The sequence below is a fragment of the Vidua macroura genome, chromosome 4, assembly GCF_024509145.1.
Source record: "Vidua macroura isolate BioBank_ID:100142 chromosome 4, ASM2450914v1, whole genome shotgun sequence".
NCBI classification, from domain to species: domain Eukaryota; kingdom Metazoa; phylum Chordata; class Aves; order Passeriformes; family Viduidae; genus Vidua; species Vidua macroura.
Genome location: NC_071574.1, coordinates 3,460,529 through 3,480,609, shown reverse-complemented (window position 1 = coordinate 3,480,609; position 20,081 = coordinate 3,460,529). Strand labels below are relative to the sequence as shown.

The 20,081-nt window shown below is 41.4% G+C and overlaps 1 protein-coding gene across 3 annotated transcripts in view; it reads right to left on the bottom strand.

Annotated features, from left to right (window-relative positions):
* BMP2K (BMP2 inducible kinase) overlaps positions 1-20,081 on the bottom strand; it is a 49,947-nt gene that overhangs the window by 10,382 nt on the left and 19,484 nt on the right. For all 3 annotated transcript variants that reach the window (XR_008436641.1, XR_008436642.1, XM_053974912.1), the window contains exons 3-15: positions 19,961-20,066; positions 18,145-18,287; positions 17,739-17,860; positions 16,669-16,750; positions 15,902-16,034; positions 13,718-13,821; positions 12,223-12,302; positions 11,272-11,432; positions 9,797-9,957; positions 9,065-9,160; positions 8,205-8,386; positions 7,235-7,392; positions 4,089-4,202 (exon numbers count right to left, since the gene is read on the bottom strand). Coding sequence is in view for 1 of the 3 variants with exons in the window: in XM_053974912.1 (XP_053830887.1) it covers positions 4,089-4,202; positions 7,235-7,392; positions 8,205-8,386; positions 9,065-9,160; positions 9,797-9,957; positions 11,272-11,432; positions 12,223-12,302; positions 13,718-13,821; positions 15,902-16,034; positions 16,669-16,750; positions 17,739-17,860; positions 18,145-18,287; positions 19,961-20,066 (1,642 nt within the window). In the remaining 2 variants the exon portion in view is untranslated. The remainder of the gene's footprint in view (positions 1-4,088; positions 4,203-7,234; positions 7,393-8,204; positions 8,387-9,064; positions 9,161-9,796; positions 9,958-11,271; positions 11,433-12,222; positions 12,303-13,717; positions 13,822-15,901; positions 16,035-16,668; positions 16,751-17,738; positions 17,861-18,144; positions 18,288-19,960; positions 20,067-20,081) is intronic.

Here is a 20,081-nt window from a genome sequence, read left to right as displayed (position 1 = left end):
AATACACGCCATACCACAAAGCCCCTCTTAACCCAAGGCAGACACCTGCAGCCACCATTTGAAGACACCACCAGGCTGCTGAGTGTGGGAAGTTTGGAAGTCAGAAGGAAGCTGCTACAGAACTGGACTCGCTTTTATTCAGTCCCTGCACAGAGAACAGGCCTGCAGTGGCTCGGAAGGGGTTTCCACAGAGGCTACAAAAACAAAGTGACTTGAACCCATCTACAGCACACATGAGCTGTACAACATTCAGCAGAACTGTTAATGAGACGACCTGAACCAGAACCCCACCCTGAGATCCTAGGCGACAGCTCATGGAGATTGTTCCACAGGAGCCAGACGCCTGAAACAGCTTCAGGCAACACTGCCCAACATCTCCACTTCTCACAGAGCCCATCCATGTAACTTTGAGTGTTACCTCAATTCTTGTATTCCTTCTGGAAACTGCAGTATTAAGCTGAGGGAAGCAAAAGGCCATCCTAGCCCAGATTCATCCCGCAACCATTAGTGTGAATAAATGCAAGATGACCAAAGGCACTGAGTACAGCTCGCCAGCCAACTGTACTATATTCATGACATTTCCTTTTTACATTTGAGAGCACCAAAAAGTGTCTTTCTCCCGAGCTTCTGAAACACTTGATAATAACAAAGGGCATTACAACATAAGCCGGTTAACACACACTTGAATCAAAAACTTTCGTTCCAAAATGCTGTCCACAGGAGATGTTTTTTCCCCCATCACCATCCAGTTCAGGCATTCCAGAACCAGGACCTGTTTTCCACATGTGAAGTGCTTAAATGCCCCAGTGCTGGCTATTTAATTCTCTCTTTCATTAAGAAGTTTGCAATGTAGGGTTTGTTTCTATCAGATCAAGCACGGGAATTCTTTCCCAGGCCAAGCTTCTTTTCCAGTCATCTCAGGTCTTAAGGCTCTACTATTTTCCACAAAAATTCAGGCATAAAGTAGTGTGTGTAGCAAGTTTACTTGTGAAAACACTTTTAGTAGGATACACACCAAAGATGAGAGACACCAAGAGCTTCCACAGTGGTTCCCTATTCCCCAAACTGAGAGGAACCCAACACCTGGTAGCTCATTTCACACCCCTTTCCCTCTGTGCACGCCAAGGGACACAAGTGTTGCTGCTGGCTCTCCATTCCCACCGGACAAAAATACACACAGAAGGTCTAACAGATAAGCAGCTACAGTCCGTCCCGTTGCAGGTTTCTTCTCCTGGTGACCTTTGCATCAATGCCAGCCTGAAATGCACTCTCAGCTCCACAGCAAATATCCCAAGTCACGGCAGGCCACAGACTTTCCCAGCGATGATCGAAGGCTTCCAGTTCCAGCCTCTGCTGCTCCCTTGCCTCGCCTTCCCAGACACATGTTAACAGACCTGGTGACACGTGCTTAGCCAGATTACCAGCAGTTGATGTTGGTGAGTCCAAAGATGACACATGATGGTCACCATCTTGCTGCTCTCTCTCAGGAGGTGACCAGAATCAGTTAATTACTGAGTGAAGAGCTGCTTTCAGCAGAGAACCCTTAGGCCTCCAGAACAGGAGGAATCCTCTGGGTGACTCTACTCAACCACAACCCACATATGTACTTTATACATCAGACCTATGCCAGAGCAAGGAGAACCAAGCACAAAAAAACCCAACCTTTGAGTTGGAACTCTGATCAATACAGTAGAACATAACTTCAGTAACAACTGTTACTCTTCAAGAAAGTCAGTTTTATTTACTTTGAAGATCCCATGTTTATAAGGTCACCACTTCATGTAACTGTAATTCAACAAGTCAGAACTCAGTGGCCAGAGCCCTGGGCAAACAGTGCTAGCACACTCCCCATTTGGCCTGAGACACCTTACAATAAAGAAATAAAACTTGTGCTTGAACAAGATCCAAGAGTCTCTCTTGCAAATGCTGGAATTGCACTCAAGGTATCAAACCTCTGTTCCACTTGCCAAGCCATCACCTGCCCTTGGATGCCCTGAGTAAAGGACACAGGTGGTTCACTTCTCAGTTACATGTTTCACAATCACAAGGAACAAACCAGAAAGAACAGGTCACAAAACAGTGTTAAGTGCAAGCGGAAATCAATATATCAGAGAGGGACATTTGTCAAGTTTGCCCCAGAAAGTCCTCAGCTAGAAATTAAATATGTCCAGGTCAACAGCTTTCTCCTTTTCTTAGTTGTCTTGCAACTCCTCTTTTCAAGACATTACCAAGAACAGTTCAGTGGGGAACACAAACCAGCTTTTAGAAGATCAGTGTTAACATTTAAATATTTATTGTACCTGATTTGTTTACTAAGTGCAATTCACAGTTAACACATAATTAACAATACCTTTCTTGAAACCAAGCCAATATTTACTCTTGTTTAAATGCTAGTTAAAAGTCCACAGGAAAAAAGGCTATAGAAAAGTGCACACTTTTTCCCAGTGCCACAGCTATTATACAACCAGATCAACAGGTTTCAAACAGCCTGGTTTTTCAGTCATGACTGAATTTCAGGGGATTTTTCCTCCCCTTAATAGAAGCAACTCTTTTTTTTTTTTTTTTTTTTTTTTTTTTAGTGTGTCAAGAATTAGAGCTTGGATTCCAAGTAACAAAAATAAAACACATGATAAAACACAGTGAAGACATTTGTTACAATCTAAAGCTATATTATAACCATCTAAAAAAACTAGCAACAACCAAATGAACTTCCAAGATCACAGGTGAGGAAAGCAATACAGTAACCTCTGAACACAAGGGTATGAACATGTGGCAGGACAGGAAGTACCTGATGGTCCCCATCTTAAATGGAGTGTGAGCTATTTTCTGTTTGTTTTGCATGTGAATTCAGGCTTACCTCTAAGTCAAAGCAACCTCTGGAATGAAGATGCCAGGGAAACCTTTCCCAATAGCACCTGCAGAGCAAACCCTTCTTCACTTAAATGGCTTTCACATGGCACTGAACTACTGAACATGAACAAGGTGATAGAAAGCAAATTTGTCCTGAGAGCAAAACACAAGTACAAACTAAGAACACAGTCCTACAGCAAGCAGAAAGAACTCAGGTCTAGGGACAGGAGCAGCCATGGGCACAGGGATTTTCACCAAAGGCTCTGCAGAAGACAAGAGCATGACCCTGTCCACCCTTCAGTACGTGGAGCACCAGAGCCTTTGTGAGCACTTGGCAGCCCTACCAGAGTGTCTCCAAGAATGCAGGAGCAAAGCGAAATAAAACACAGATACTACCTTAGGTTGACCCCAGCTGATTTATTTTAAGGCATGTTACCTGAGCTTTTGAAAAAGTTGAAAAACAGACTGTACACGTCATACTAAGGCACCTTTATCACACAAGAACTCGCAACAAAGCCCAAGTGGCTCCATAAGTGACTGACACTCCTTTTACCATTCAACTACCACACAGGCTTTACTTTGTCAAAGGTACCAAAATAAATACTAAAGTGCTGATCAGCCAAATGTTAAAACTGTTGCTTAAGTTGCAGGGTGATGCAGTTTCCCCACTCACAATGCCCACATAACACGTTACTTTTACTTCCATTCAAGGTAAACATAGTCAAAGCTGAACTGAAAAGCAATAATGAATGCCCACCCTCCCCATGTATAGACAATGTAAAATGTTTGTGTTTGACTCAACTTGTACCAAAACTGTGCATTAAATGCATAGAAGCTTACTGTCTTCAACTGGCTGGACAACTGAACTACAGATACAGTGTGAGTCAGAAGCAGACTACAGGGAAGTAGCAAAATTTGGCCTTAGCAAGCAATTTCCCTTCAGCAAAAGCACTTGTGGTTCTGCCCAGGTGATGCCCACTGCACTGGCACAGCACAACCACACCCTACACAGTCTGTCCCAGGGCTCCACAGGCACCAGGAGCTGGATGCACAAGTAGTTTTAATTGGAGGTAAAGAACACACCAACACATCCCCTCAACCCAAGTGCTGTTAGGAGGCAGCAGAGCCCCCTGCCATTCTTTGGTCACTGAACTGCTGTGCATACTTCAGCAGATACATACACCTACAGGTATGTATGCATACAGCTATGAGGTAATCATGTCACAGATGGAACTTGCCTTGCTGAGAAATGAAAGGAACAGAACCAAAGGGATCTTCAGGAGGACTTGTCTGTGGAGCAGCATGTGGCTCCACATTCTTATCTGAAGATGCTCTCCTGTCCACCAGCCTGTCTGTAAAAAACAAAATGAAACAGAACAAAAAATAAAGTAAAATAAAATAAAAACAGAAGGACTTACACCTATGCAAAGCTATGCACTGTACAGGGTGAGGGAGGAATATCTTCTCTGAGAGGGGGTTTGACAGAGGCTTGTAAGAAGAACAGCTCTTGCCTGCACAGCTGGTTTGGACAGCTCCTTCCTACTGCAAGGAGACAGGCAGAGTGCCTGGGAGGCTCTGCACCCACACCTGTCCCTGCTGAAGCACCAGGGTGATCCCAAGCCTTTGTGCAATGCTATGAAAGCTGGGCTGGGGTTCTTTCCCAGCGAGGAGCAGACTCGCTTTCTTGGCTCCCAGTTCTGCAGAGATGATTAAGTGGTTACAGGAGCTGTTTAAGAAATCTACTTCAAAATGCTGTCAGAAATGCAGCATCAGATGTCACTTCTGGCCCATCACTAACCGAGGATCACAGCAACACCAACAACAGAGAAACAACAAGAGCCAGGAGCTCCAATCTGTCACTCTGTGTCACAGCCCTCCACAAGTGCTCAGTTCAGAAATTTATCCAGTTGCACATTACCTTTTACTGCAACCAGCACCATTCTACTAGGAAAACCCTCACCAAGTATAAGCAATGTATTCTATCCTAGGAACTGGATCCCCTTTTACAAGAGAAGTGATTAATGGCCCCAGCAGTACCCATCACTGCACACATTAAGCCCCTCAACACATGAAATCTGACGGTAATGCCAGCCTGAAAAATTGTGGTGACGTCTTCATCCTCTGACAAAGGCTTTGTATACTTACTTAGGTGTTACTGTCATAAACATGTAAGCTTTAAAAATATTTGCCAGATTTAGAAACATCTTTGTGTATAAAGCATCAGCTCAATAATACAAACTAGGCTTCTGAGAAGAAAAAGAAAGGATTCCTGTTTTGAACACTAGTGAGCACTACAAACTTACACACCACTGTATGTGAGTTATAAAGTACATGACAGCAGTTTAGTAACTGCTTTAGTAACAGAAAAGACAGAAAAGGCAGGCTTTAGTAACAGAAAAGTAGAACCACTGATCAAATCTGCATCTGCAATTCTCTTTTGTCTATATGGCAAAAAAGTTACTTAGTACTCAACACCTTTCTTCCCTCATAGGAGATAACTTACATCTAAAGAGAACTCTCTGCCTTCAACCTTAATGCATATCTAAGGAAATTCCACTAAGTCTTATGCAGTTAAAGACAATTTTATGGGTACAAGACTTAATTTTACAATAAATCTCCTGATCTCTCTTTATTCCAGCCAAGACTGAGAAAGTACCAGTAGACAACACGAAGTAAAATTATTCCTGCTTTGACTGCAGCAAAGGCATTAACACTGCCAAGTATGCTCATATGATATTTGGCACCCTCGGTATCAGAAAGCCAGGTTAAAAGGTCTCTGAAGGCTGTGACACGTGCACCTACATGCACATACAGACACAAACCACCAGTGCTCCCCCTCCTGAGGGACACCAAGCCCCAGGAGCTCAGAGCAGCTGTAAGGCAGCCCATCTGTACAGACAAGGCTGCCATCTAGTGTGCTGCTGGCAAGGGAGTGACTCGGGGTTATTTCTGCACTTTCTGTATGTGAGTGACTAAAATCCCAAATGCTGGTAACTACTGAGCAGAGCTGTGCCATTGGGTTTGGTTTACTTTGCAGATACAGCATATCAAGTGTGTTATCACACCCAGCTCTCCTGTGCAATGAACTACCTTGAAGAGCTGAGCCCAAAGTGGACCTTGGTTATCTTCTTTGGTCCTTGCATTTGTTCAAAACTCGTGGCTTAACCAAATCAATCTCATCCAACTTGCATAAGTAGTGCCAGCAGTCACAGCTGCTGAAAGTGGGTGCTGTTGTGCTGACCTTTGGTACAAACTAACCTGCTGCAGATTCACAAAGTGCACTATTTCAAAAGACTAAGGGCCACATTTGGAAGGAGCGTGCCTACAGATATTCAATTCTACTACTGAATTCAATCCTTAACTTCGACTTGGAAGGAATGCTAAATTTCAGCTAGTACATAAGCCATTTTTCCCAGCTACCAGAGAGACATTTGACTGTAAAATGTGTGCAGGCTACATTCCCAACTCAAAAACAGGAATCTTATTCGATCCACACAGAATACAAGGGAAAACTAACAACCAGAGTTTCACAAACAAACCCACCCAGACACTTTCCTAAAGGATTAATAGGTAATGTGCACATCCATAGGAAAAATACTCAACTGAAGGCAAAGGTATTTTTTCCAGTTACTTGAAATTCAACTTTACTGTACTTTTAATTGCAAGAAACTTGCTGACAGACAGCCAAGCATATACAATCTGTTTTTTAACATTGTCACATCTTCCAAGTCCCACTAATAAATCTGATCTCAGCAAAACCAGTTATAGGAAGAGCAACTAACAAGCACGTGTTCAGCAATTAAGAACAGAAGGTAATTCCAAGTAAAAACCATGGAGATAACTGACTTCACGAGGAAAAAGTTTATTCAACTATTGCCATATCAGTACAATAAACCAGCCCTTACATGTAGCCACTCAAAAAGGACAGTACAAAACATTAACATAATGTAATAGATCAATTTTCTTTCAGGCATTTTCAAAGGACATATCAGACCCACACAATCTTCTGCTCTGGTGTGCAAGAAAAAAGCTGGAAAGGAATAAAGCAAGCAGCCAAAATTCTCTTCCCATCTGACAACATACCTCTGCTGTTGAGAGCCTCTTGGCAATGAAGGTGACACAAGCAGTGTAGAAGAGCTAAGATACTACCATTTTTGCAGTAATTGAGCCAGTAACTACCAGTTTCAGACGGTGAGCTCCTATTGCACGTGTTTTCAAAAAGGAAAAGGAAAGGAAGACAGGCCCAACTGTGCCCTCAAATGCTCAGAAAGAATGTTCTGTACACAGCCTGCACAGTCCTTGGACAAGCAGGTGTTGGAACTGCTGAGCAACCACAGAGCCCTCATTTACTGGGAAGCAAAGTAAGCCTTCAAGCGTCCCTTACTTGATCTTAGCAGGTCAAACTCTCTGTCCAGCAGCTCCTCCTCTGTCAACTTGGAAAAATTGTCCTCTCCAAATGGGTTCCAACCTGACATATCAGGTGGGTTACTGATGTTCTGCTTGGGGTAAGTGGCAATTGCTTCAGCATCAGGAATACCTGACCTGTAGAGTCAGTTCAAGGAAGCAAATGAAGAGAAACATGACAGGATTAGTTATCAGGGTCAAAATCTGAGACATGCTTTATCATACCACATCCTACACTGAAGCAGCAAACGTGCATTAAGAGCTCACCCCAAAAAATCTGAAGGCCAATTTAAACTAAGCATAATAGGAACCGACACAAATAGGTATCTGGTTTCTATCATCAGTGAAACTGGACAGATCTGTAGGTTCTTTTATTTTTAAATCAGAAAGGAAGGGGATTTTTTTATTACATACACTGTCATTCACAAGAATTAATGCCAAAATAATAATTTATTACCATTTATTAAGCAAAGGCAGGTCTGAGGGCCACTGCTCAGGGACTGTAACTCTTCCGAGGTGTACTTTGTGTTACATACTCAGGTCACACCTCTGAGCACGGGAGCTGGCAGCCCTAGCACACCAAGGCCAACTACAAAGCAGCTCTTTAACAGGGTATTTGAAACTCCTTTCAGATGCACATAACCTCATTCAACATAGACTACTGACCATCCCAAGCAAAGTGCTTAACAGTCAGCTCCTGCAGTAAGTCCCTGAACAAGAAATACTGGAAGAAATACTTTAAGAAATTGTACCAAGCTTATCTGTTAACAAACTGTCTCACTCTGCTCCCAAAATATCCTTTACCACCGAACACCCACTGTCCAACTGCTCTAAGTCATCTCTTACTACCAAAGCAAGTAACTTCTGAGGAAAGGATTTGGCAGCGCTCGCCACAATTAGTAACATAAGCCACGAGTAACCCCCAGGCTCAGCTGAGCCACAATTCTCACCTGTTTGTAGGGTAGGAAGGATCTGCCACTGTTCCACCATGCACTGGGAGCGACCTGGGGTAGGAGATTAAGGCTGGTGCAAAGTCTTGTGGAGAAGTGATGTATTCAGGGGACTGCACCTTCTGTGCCCGCTGCTGAGCCAGCATCTGCTGCTGCAGGAGAGCCTGCTGGTACTGCTGCACCTGGGGAGACCAGGGCTGTGTTACCGGAACAAAACTCTTCTGCCAACTATCAGCACTGCTCTTGCAACCAAACACAGCCACCACCACCACCCTCCAGAACCCATGAGTGCAGAGAAACCACTCCAACAGGTCAGGGAGGTTGCTTTTCTTTTCCAGCCTATTACCACTTTGATTTCTGTAATTATTGCAACCCAAATATATGCCACTGCAGCACTGCTAATTGTGTGTTCATCATACTCTATTCTTAAATCTTAAAACAAGATTTCAGGACAATTTCTCCTGATCTTTACAACACAGGCTCTGGCAGTGAGCTCTCGTGTTTTCCAAGTAAGAATTGGACATCACCAATTCAGTCACTCTGTTGTGTAACATGTATTTGCTGCTGTGGCTAGTACTGGAAACATTAAGCAAGTATGTTCGAAATGAGCACAGAAACCTTCTTATGAAACTTAGGATAGATCCCATCCTATTATTAATACACAAGTGCAACTCCAGACGAGCCAGTTTTATTGAATTCCCACCAACTAAAAATATTATTTTAGATGCCAAAATGCACACTATTTACCATGTCCACAGCTCAGTACAACTAGCCAGGCACTTCTCTTACTGCATCTGCACAAGAGATTTACAAGCACAGGCCATTATTTTAACACTGTACCATCTCTGTGACTTGCTTACCATGGCAGGATACTGTGACTGGGTAGGCTGCTGCTGGTACACAGATTGCAGCAACAGCTGCTGCTGGACCATCTGCTGGTGCACTGCTTGGTGATACTGGAAAGACAAAAAATAGCTTTAAAAAGTAACAATGCCCGCTCAGAAATAAGCAGGTATTTTAATTAATGCTTTTTCTGACTATCACATCTATGACTCCACAGCATTTTTCAATTAAGATACCATATAATCAAGAACCAGCTTGCAATTCAGTCACTGCACTTCAACCACTCTGTTTGGAAGCTTTTTCCTTCCTCCACTCCCCAGCCAATTCTTAACAAAAAAAAAACCCAAAAAAAACTGAAAGAAAGGGAAAAAAAAAGTCAGACTACATATTCAGCATTGGTGCATGTACAACCATCTACTGCAAGCACAACATCATCACCCATAATTACTCCTAACATTTATCCTGAGCTCCTTTACATGTGGGTAAAGCCTTCAAGTCACACAGTGGTGATGCAAAGCAAGATGGAATTCAGGGTCAAACTGCAAGAACACAGCACAAGGCAAGCAACTTTCTAGGACAAACATTACAGGGTCAATGAAGGAACAAAGCAAAAGCAAGAAGGGACAGGAGTTCTTTTATCTGGAAAAGTACAGGCAGCAACAGCAGAAGCGTTGAACGAGCACACAATTCCAAGGGTTATGAACACACACAATGAGTCTCAGACACTTGTCTAACAGATGTGACTGTACCTGCTGGATATAAGCATCCTGCATGGCAGGCTGGTGTTGCAAATGGTGCAGCTGCTGCAGTCTCCAGTCTCCCTGCTGCAGCTGCTGGAGAACCCTGTGCTGCTGTGGAGTGGTCCCTTGGGACTGTGAGATGTCTTGTGCATTCCCTGGTCGCGTGGTTCCTGTGACAGACAACACTACTGACATCCAGAGCCCCCAGCTTCAGCCAGAGCTCTCCCTGGCATTTTTCACCTCAAGCTGACTGTCAACTTCTCTGTCAATTGTCTGTCAAGTTCTCTTCCCAGTCTGACAACCAGGACACCCCAGTAGAGAGCACATTGACTTCTTTACAAGTAATTCCAGGCCTGCAAATGAACCATTTCTATGTGCAAGATGCTGGAAGCTTTCCCTGGTCTCATGACAGCAAGCTGAGTTTCAGACTTCTGCTTTACCAACACTTAAGTTACACACTGGAGGATCTCAAGCCCTTATCTCAAAGCATGCAGCTTTGTAAGCATTCAACACAGAGGTATTTTTATTTTTTTTTCCCTAAGGAAACTATTAGCTCATCCATCAAACTCCCTTAAACAGGACACCTGATTAATTTTGCCACTCAATTGCTTTTGCACCTTTTAAGAGACAGGTACTACCATACATTTCTCTCTTGCACAATGTGTTTTACATTCTGAAATGCCCATGAATAATCTGTTACTTGTCATAACAGAAAAAGCTTTTCAAGCTGGATGTTACATGGATCCCCACCTAGTAAAATGTATTTATACCTGGGACACAAACATTCTCAGTGGCCTTTTGAGACTTTTCCAATACCATCCCTGAAACTACTCCTCCTTTTCTGCAGCAGACATATAACAGCATGAAACGCAATTAGAAAGTGCTCTAGGTCTAAATGTCAACTATATAAGTGAGTATTTATCAGAGCTATAACTCTTTCTGAATGAGAAAAAGAACAGGGATTTTTCAAAAACCCATTTCGATCGAATGAGTCTCCTCTAATTCCTCCTGCACCCACAGCACCACGTGGAATGAATCTGTCAGTCATGAGAGAAGTGACATGTTTCCAGCCTACAAATACCACCAACCTATTGGTGCTATCTCATGACTTCTTGAGGCACAGGAAAATATTTTTCCTACTACAAAAAACCCAGTTTGATACAGAAGGGCTCTGTACTTTTTGTGATTATTCACAAGTCAAAACAAGCCTGAACTTCTGTCAGCAGTGGGCAAGTTCATTCAAAAACCAGTGTTAAACACAAGGAAAAAACACTTTCACTTCTCAATCTGAATTTAGTTTTTGCAGCACCTCAAATTTACAGCTCACACATTCAGAGTCTTTCAGAAATGAAGATCTGGTTTTTGGTATATAAAAAAATAAGACTGATAAAACTGAGTTTTAAATGTTATCTCTAGTAGAGCAAGAAGAAGAATAGAGGCACAGTTGCTTCTTTATTTTCATCCATCCTCAGACTTCAAGTTACCTTTTTGCCCACGATTAGCAAATTCCCCAGGAACTTGTACTTTGACAGGAGTCGCTGAGCTCTGGATCGCCAGCACACTGGAAGGGGCAGTGCTCGAATTGGCCTTTGGTCTTTGTCGTGGTGCAATTGAGGTTTCTGTTGGTCCAACAGCATCTGTTATTCTGAAAGGGCAATTTTTCCCATGTAAGATAATTGATGACTACTTCAAATTTGACACAGTACATCTCTTAACAGCTAAGTTATGTCTTAATCATGTGCTATTCTATTTCAGCACTGCATCTAAGTATCTTAAAATTCGCTTCCAAAAACTCCAGTACTGTGCCCGAGTCCACAACCCTACAATTAGAAACAGGACTACTGTTCATATGTACAAGAAATAAGAGAAAGGAAAACATTTTGTGTTAGGTCAAATTATTCCTACTTCTATGAATCTCTTAAGTTTTAATTTCTCTTTTTTTGCAAACGGAGCTGATAATTATAGCTGAATGTGAAAGTATCCGAGTCACACATGCTGGTAGATTCAAACCCAAATAACTTCCATTAACAAGGAAAGAAAGGTTAAAGGATTTACAGCATCAGCCTTAAGTGCATACACACTAGATCATAGCAAAAATCAGAAGCATGGAGAGGAATTCCCATGGTTTTGGGTTTGTTTTTATTAACAAGGACAAAAAAGTGAATCTTTCTCCATAAAAATTTTAATTTCTCAAAAACAAATAACAAAACCCATTTACCTTCAAAATATCAGCTTCCCTCCATGGATTGTCAATATAATGAAAAAAGCAAAGGCGTGGAATCCAAACAGACTTGAAGTTCTTAGAAACACAGTTTATCTAATGACTTCTACTGAGGCAATACTTCATTTATCCACAAGTGTGTATGATAACAGATTTTAAACAAACATGTAGCTTAACAACATTAGGAGAAAGAAAAGTCACATCCTCTGCTTACCTTGCTTTTATTTGGCTTTTTCTAGCAGCTGCCTCACTAGCTGTCATGGGCTCAGGAAGACTTGAGGGGACAGGAGAATTCTTGGGGAAAACAAATTTGAATAAATTAAAAAAACCAAAATCCTGAAAGAAAAAATTTGTTACATATTGAAGAGGAATACTTGGATTCAAGACCCCCACATGACAAGGCTTCATGCAGAACTCACAGCTGTAGCTGGAAAAGGGTTTACCTTATCTCTATATCCTCTCAGTGTGTTCCAGGTTCCTCAAAGCAGAACCTGACTGGTCTGACTCTCTTGTCAGCTCTTTCACTTCATTTACACTGCCAACTATCAACAATAAGGTACAACATGGTCTCCAAGCACTTTCGTGTGACTGCACAGAGACTCACTTCAGCATCAAGCTCTAAAGCAAAGACCAGTCTTTGGAGGAAACTGTTTTAAGCACACTCTGCTCTTCCACCACAATGCAAATTCCAGAAAACCATGCAGCACCAAAGCTTCGACAGGCTTTTACCTTACCCCCAATCTCAATCACATCCCTGAATGAATCCCACATCACCAAGACTCTGTTTTATAAGGAACATGGCAGTTTGGAGCAAAGAAGAAAATAAATCATCTCTCATGACAAATGCACATAACAAATGCAAATCTAAATCTGGTCACAAATAAAAGAGACAGTTAATTATCAAGTGTTTCAAGACTTCCTGGTTTATTTTAATCTGTGTTTCCAAAAGGCAACACTCAAATTTACTGAGGAGATCCTTCTACAACAATAAAGGAGAAAAGGAATTCAAAGGGATCTCAGAACATTCACTGGTCTGCCTCTGAAGACAGAGATTACTACAATCAATATCTGTTGCAAACTCAATTTTGAGATGGATTTTTCCTGATGCTTGTCTTGAGAACCACTTTATAATACTCAACATTAGCTAAAAGTCCCCAAATTCCATTGCACTACAGATGTAATTACATCTGTGAAGCAAGTCAACTTGCAGACCAAGTTCAGACCCCCATGGAAAGCAAGGGTGGGGGAAAGAAGGCAGGCTGACTCAAGTACTGCTCTGTTTGCTTTCCAACTCACTGGAGTCCTTCCAATGGACTACCACAATTGCTAAGGATGCCTAAGCAAAGTGTTTATCCAAGAGCAAACATACATGCTCTTGACACTCCATTTATAACATTCAGCCTTCTACTGTCAACAAGGTTAACATCTGTATATTTCATATTGATTGTATTAAGAGATTACTAATGGCTAAAATCCTAAGCCAGGTATTGGTATGGTATCAATAGAGTCCATGGAGCTCTGTCCTCAAAATTAAGAACAAATTTTATTTATAGAGAGCTCACATTGCGCGTACACAACATCAGCTTGACATGTTCTCCGCTTTGTGTTACATTCAGGAACCAGGCACGTGACAGAGCTGACGTGATCTCTCAGCTCCTCTGACAGTATGTCAATACTACATTAGACACTGAAAACACAAGAGTACTTACATTAATATTAGACACTGGACACTCCTTTTTGGCAATTTTAAAGGCAAAGTAAGATACTTGAAAGATATCAGGTCTCTTCTCTTGATCTGGTTCAAGCATATATCCTGCAAAAATTGATAAGACTTATCATTGCTAGATCACAAAAAGCCTGTTGAGACAGTATGCTACCAGCAAGGAAAAAATCCAGCAGTTCCACCAAATCAGCTTACCACCATATGAGTCATTTGCACTGTTATCTTGGGTTTGGGGGACTTTTTTTAATACTTTTTGTCAAGTTAAATAGTTTATAGGGTCAAAAACAATTGCAGAACATGTATGCTGCTTGATATGCTGACACTCAGCTGTGCAAAAGGGAGCTAAACTGAAGTAGGAATTAGCAACTGCAGCGAGAAACAACATAAAATCAACTCACTGCACTAACATTTTCCAGGATTAACAAAGATCAGTGTAGCTAAAACAAGATTGACAGATCTTACTACATCATGCTAAGGCTTTTATCTGCAGGTTTCATTGATTATGAACAATTTTGCATATTAAAAAAATACAGTTCCATGAATAAAAGGACCTTTCCCTGACAAGAAATTAAATATAACACAGCATACATAATCCAGCAATCTTGCCTAGATAACCAGAGAACCTAAATAAACAATAAAATATACTTTCTAAAAAACCTAAGCCTCTAAAAATATGTTCTGCTATCAAGTAAATGAACACTATAAAAATTAAACTTCTCACTTTTGATGAGCAAAGTGAACTACACTTGCACAAATGCTCAGTAGAACAGCCAGTCTAACACATCATTTTACAAATACCCTCCATAGGTTGAAAAAATAGTATCAGCCGGATCCCAGAATTTTACATAAAGTCATTATTTCATGTCCTGTACAGTTCACTTCAAGTTTAATTTTTAACAGATCCCAGCACTCAGTTGCAGCACTACGGCATGGAAGCAGAACACTCACTGAAGTGACTCTTGCCACTTGATTCTGAAATGTTAAATTCATGGTGTGGGGCACTTTCAGCTTCTTCCTCCCCAGTCACTGCCTTGTAAAAGAGCTGAGATGAAGCCACAGTCCCTGAAATACCGTTTATGACCAAGTACAGCTTTTTATGACTTCCATTCCAAATGGAAAGAAGGGAAGTTTAAACAAGAACCTTCTGCCTCACTCACATATATTCCATGTCAGTATTGCTCATCTGGTACAACTATTCATTGAATTTAAAAATCCGCATTCATACCTACGAGAAAGGATTAAGCCCCATAATTTTCTAAAAAAAAAAAAGTAATCCTGTGACAGAGAAAAGTACTTAAAACCTTTGAAAATACATCTCATTTTGTCAGTACTGGCAGAAGACAAGTGCTTACTATCGTAACTGCTGTTTCTCAATTATGAACGTGCACTCAAAAAAGTGGTTTGGATTTGGTATTGCTTATTATATGAAAGTATAAACTATATGGTCAACACATCCATAGCTTAAAGTTATAAGAGCTCCTATTCAAACCTTTTGAATTTTTCATATGCTGTCCATCTCACTCTTTCAAGTGAGTCTACTCTAAGCTGAAAACAAAGACAGTACTGATGATTACTGTAAATATTAGCTCCCAGATCTCTGTGCCTGGGTAATGGATGAATCACAAGCCTCAGAATTGCTTCTTGTCCAAAATTTTCCTCCACACACTTAGTGCTTCCAAACTTTTGCCAGAATTCACATCTGACACTTGGGGTTGCCCAAAAATTTCCAGATTTTTGTTCCAGTATAAACCATGCAAATGCTATTAAAATTGTCCCCAGTGCAATTAATCTCAACACACTGATGTTGCTATGATAAAGCTGCACCTCAAATTTATCTAAGCACAACTCTCCAACTCTGATAGAAAATACTGTCAACAGTCCAACATTCCACAGAAAATACAAACTTAATGGCAAAAAATATTAATACATACAGCTAAACAATAAATAGAAGCAGTCTTGGCATTTCCCCTATTCCTTTGGGATTTATGGACACCGAAAGAAAAAAAAAAAAACCATCCCCGAGTCCCAGAGAAACCAAAAGGTTCCCTTGAGCTCCAGCAAGGCTCTTGGGGAGGTGAGAGGCACAGCTGATCGTGACAGGTCTTGGCACCTGCTGTGCTTTGCTGGCTCTATGAGCTGGAAGGGCTGCTGCCAGTGCCTGTGTACTTACTGATCAAGCAGTGCACGCTGTGGGAGTACCGCGAGCCATCCGGGATAGTAAAGCTCCCGTCGCAAATGGCAACCTGACTTTCTCCAAAGGGAAGTGAAAAGAAGCAGAGCTTATACAGCAAGCAGCCCAGTGCCTGTAAAAGAAACACAAGCCCTGTGAGGGGAGGAGAGAAAGCCCTTGCTACCACAGGGCAGCACTAAGAGGGCGCTGCACTCTGGCCACAGTGATGTTCACATGCTGTGCAGGAGCTGCACTTTGGAACACAGCTGATGTGAATAGCTGATGGATTGAAAGCAGCTCTAACAAAACTTGCTCTTCCACTGATTCCTGTAGCACGCCTAGTACAAACCAGAGCATACCAAGAGCTGCATTCTCAGTGTCATATCACTGACAGATACTCTTTGCACTAAATTTCCCCTTTTTTTCTTCTCTGCTCATCAACTACTAAGAATACCTTTCTTGAGCATACCAGTAACAGGTTTCCATAAGAAATCGCTGGGGGCTATCAAGGAGAAACCAGAGCCAACATAAGAAGAGATGTTCTAAATCACACCCCACTTCATTTAAATTAAAAAAAAAAAAAAAAATCAAACATGGGATTCACTTACAAAAACGTAACTACCCAAGATATCTCTACTGTTCTGTGTTCTATAGCTTCCCAGTGTTTTTCATTTTCCAGTAATTAATTTTTCAGTCAGTCAATGCTGGTTTTAATTCCCCCTTCCTTAACCAGTCCCATGTATCATACTACCCAATTTTTTGCTTACCCAGATATCTGCCTTGGTAGTAATTGGCTTTCCTCCATATAGATTGATCATCTCAGGAGCTCTGTATGATAGTGTAGTGTACCTAGCAACAAAATAGAGAGGACAGAGCTAAAAATCTAGCCTCAGAAGTGAGAGGGTGTTTTCCTGATCCACCATGCACACACCAGTCACACAAGTTTCAGACATATGCCTGGAATTGACTTGCATCCACATCATCAGTGCATTTTCAGCTTCACAAATAATATCTGGAACAGCAGGATGAACTATCATACACAAGATTAAGCCTTAAGTCAGATAAAAGTGGCTTTTATTGTTACTCCCCCAAAAGCACAGACTTTTACTGGAGTGACTGTGTGCACACAGCCAGTCACCTGAGGGGGGTAACTGCCGAGTCCTGCAAGGGCTCTCCCTGTCCCACACTGAAACACACAGAATGCAGACTTCAAAACACTAACACCCCAAAACAACTGCTCAACTGGTAGTTCAAATACTTCAGAGCTGGAAAAAGTCTGTTTCACTTCATGACTTGAAAACAAGCAGCCTGTGTTTACCCCTCTGCAGTAGTTAGCCCAGAAAGGCAAAACAACAATAAAACATGTTTTCAAGAGTGTGTCTAGGAAAAGCTGAAATATTTTTCTGATCAGTCTCAGGAGAACAGACATGGACCACACTCTGCAAATGAGACTACATAAATCCACTGCAGTGCTTCTTTACACTAGTTCTTGGTATCTTAGCAAGTATTTGCTTAGCAGTATTAAAAAAGCACAAATTAAAAATATCCAATGCCTAAAATGGCCAGGAGCCAGACATATTTTTGAACAATTCACTTTCACAACAGCATGCTTTTTCCCAACAGTTTTATTTTTAAGAATTGCAGTTTTGAAAAACAATCTGTGAATAAATGGAGGAAATCTTACCAAATACTTGCCATCTTTTACTATATTTACACCAAAATTAATTCAACATCAGCCCTGAATTTCAATTCATTAGCAATACATGTACACCACACTATCACACATGGAGTTTCCTGGCAGCAGTCATTGCTTATGACCACCTAAAAGTGAACTTACTTTTTAATTTCTTCTTCAACCATATTAACACCATCTTTTTGGGGGTTCAGGTATTTGTTAGTGGCACTGCCAAAGTCACAGAGAACATAGTTCCCATTATCATTTAACAACAGATTCTCCACCTTCAAAGAAAATCAACACACAAAAAGTAGGTTAACAAAAGCATGAATTTCCAGGTTAAGCATAACTCATGTTGTCACACACAATCAGGAAGCTTTCCCAAAAATCAACTGCTAAACTTTGTTTTAGCAATAAATGATGTCCTATGGTTAATGTCTGTTTATAGCTCCAGCAACAGCGAGCTCCCAACTAGAAATCTGTCTTACAGAAATCTCTCCCATGCCCTCAATCCTTTTCAAGCAGATCCCTGATTTTAGCCTGGATTTTCTTACAGTGAAGGTCATACCTTGAGATCCCGGTGAACTATAGGTGTTTTGCACTGATGCAACCGGGCAACAGCTTCACAGGTGTCACAAAATATTCTCATTACTTCTGACTCAGTGAAGCCTGTCTGCAGACGCTGGTTCATCTGGTTCACAACTTGCCCAGCTAAAGAAACAGGAGAAATCTCTTTCAAGTACTTCCTATCAGGTAAAGAAGTAACGACTTAGTTATGTGCATTAAGTCCACAAATATGATGCAGGAAAGTTTTCCATAGTTACTGTATTTGAACAAAACAAACCTGGTTTTCCAACCACACACTCTTGTATTACCCTAAAGAGAAAAATTATTGACTCAAATGAAAGCAATCCAGCCCCTGAGGCTGAAACGTGTTTGAAACCAATTGCTGCAAACGCAAAAAAAAAGAATTCATCACACCAATATGTCATCTCAAAACTGTCTCTTGCAATAGGATCCATAACCCAAACTCTGTCAACTGAGTTCATGAATTCATTCTCTGAACACCCACTTTGTCTTTCTGGGAGACAAAGGATGAAGAAAGGGGAGGCAGAGAAGGAGGGAAACAAAGCCCTTCCTCCAAGGAAGAAGAGCTCCTTTTCCCTTTTTATAGGTTTCTTTTAAGATTAGGAATCAATACTTCCCTGTTTCTTGAAGTAATTGTACCAGACACCACTAAGCTCTTCCTACCACAATGCTCACTGCACACAGAGATGAAGAAGGATTATTGCAGAGACACAGCAGGGCCTTGGTGGGCATTCTGTCAAACAAGGATGATTACAACACAGAACACCTACCACAGTCAAGTTATCTGACAGCTGACATCCACGGGGCTATTTACCAGGACCATTAGGGAAACAGTACTACCAACAGCAAGTCAGAACTGAGCTCCCACAGAGGTATGCACCCATACAAGCAGGGTAAAGGGTCAAAAATGTGGCCATTAGTTTTCAAGTTCTCCTTAATCCATCCCCCAAAATCTACAGTAATCTACATTGTCTTCGGCTCCTTATGGTACAGATTGCACAAACTGCAATGCTCACTGCTTCTATTGCAAATATAACCCACACATACCTCAGCTCAAAGTATTGGTCGAGCAGTACAGACCATAGGAGGCTTCTTTCTAGGAGTATTTACTTTGTGCCTGCAGCACTTGTTCCAGGCTATCACCAATTACTTGGGTTAACCACCATCTTGTACTAGGAGGCCAGCACCCAGAGCCCTAGATTTTAGACAAACTTCACAAGTTAAACTCATTGGCAAGTTTATCCCATACATATGTGAAGTGAGGGGAACAGAACCCCAAAATAGACAGTGCCTGACTTAGGTATTGTTTCAAACAAAGTTACACTGTCAAGCAGGAACCTATGGCTAACATATTTTTGGACAGCACTATCAACCTGAACTTTACTACACCCATTTGTAGAAAATCACCTGTCAGGTGAAGCTTTTTCAATGTTGCCATCTTGAACAGAAATAGCAGAGGGAGAAGAATGGTGAAAATTTGCTAATCTTTCCTATCAAGTTACGTTCCAGGTACCTGTTGCTTAGCACCACCAGCAGAACAGCACAACAGCACTTCATACACAGAGAATTAATTTCCCTGTTTGTAACCATATTTAATTACAAAGCTTCATGAAACTTTGCCATTTTTCCCAGTGCCTAGGTAGCAATGCCAGCAAAAAAAGTGAAATGAACTTCTACCTGGATTCCAGCTGTGACATATGCATGTTAACCTCCTATATTAAGGGAACAGTTTTAAGTAAAATCACAGATGACAGTAATAAACATTTTCATCTGGAAACCTAGTCGATGACTCTTACCTCGACAGTACTCCATGAGGATGAGCACCTCCCACACATTATCACTTAGGGAGTTGACAGCACAGTCCAAATAACTCACAATGTTCTTGTGCCCAGATAACTCTTTCTGAAAAAGAAAATG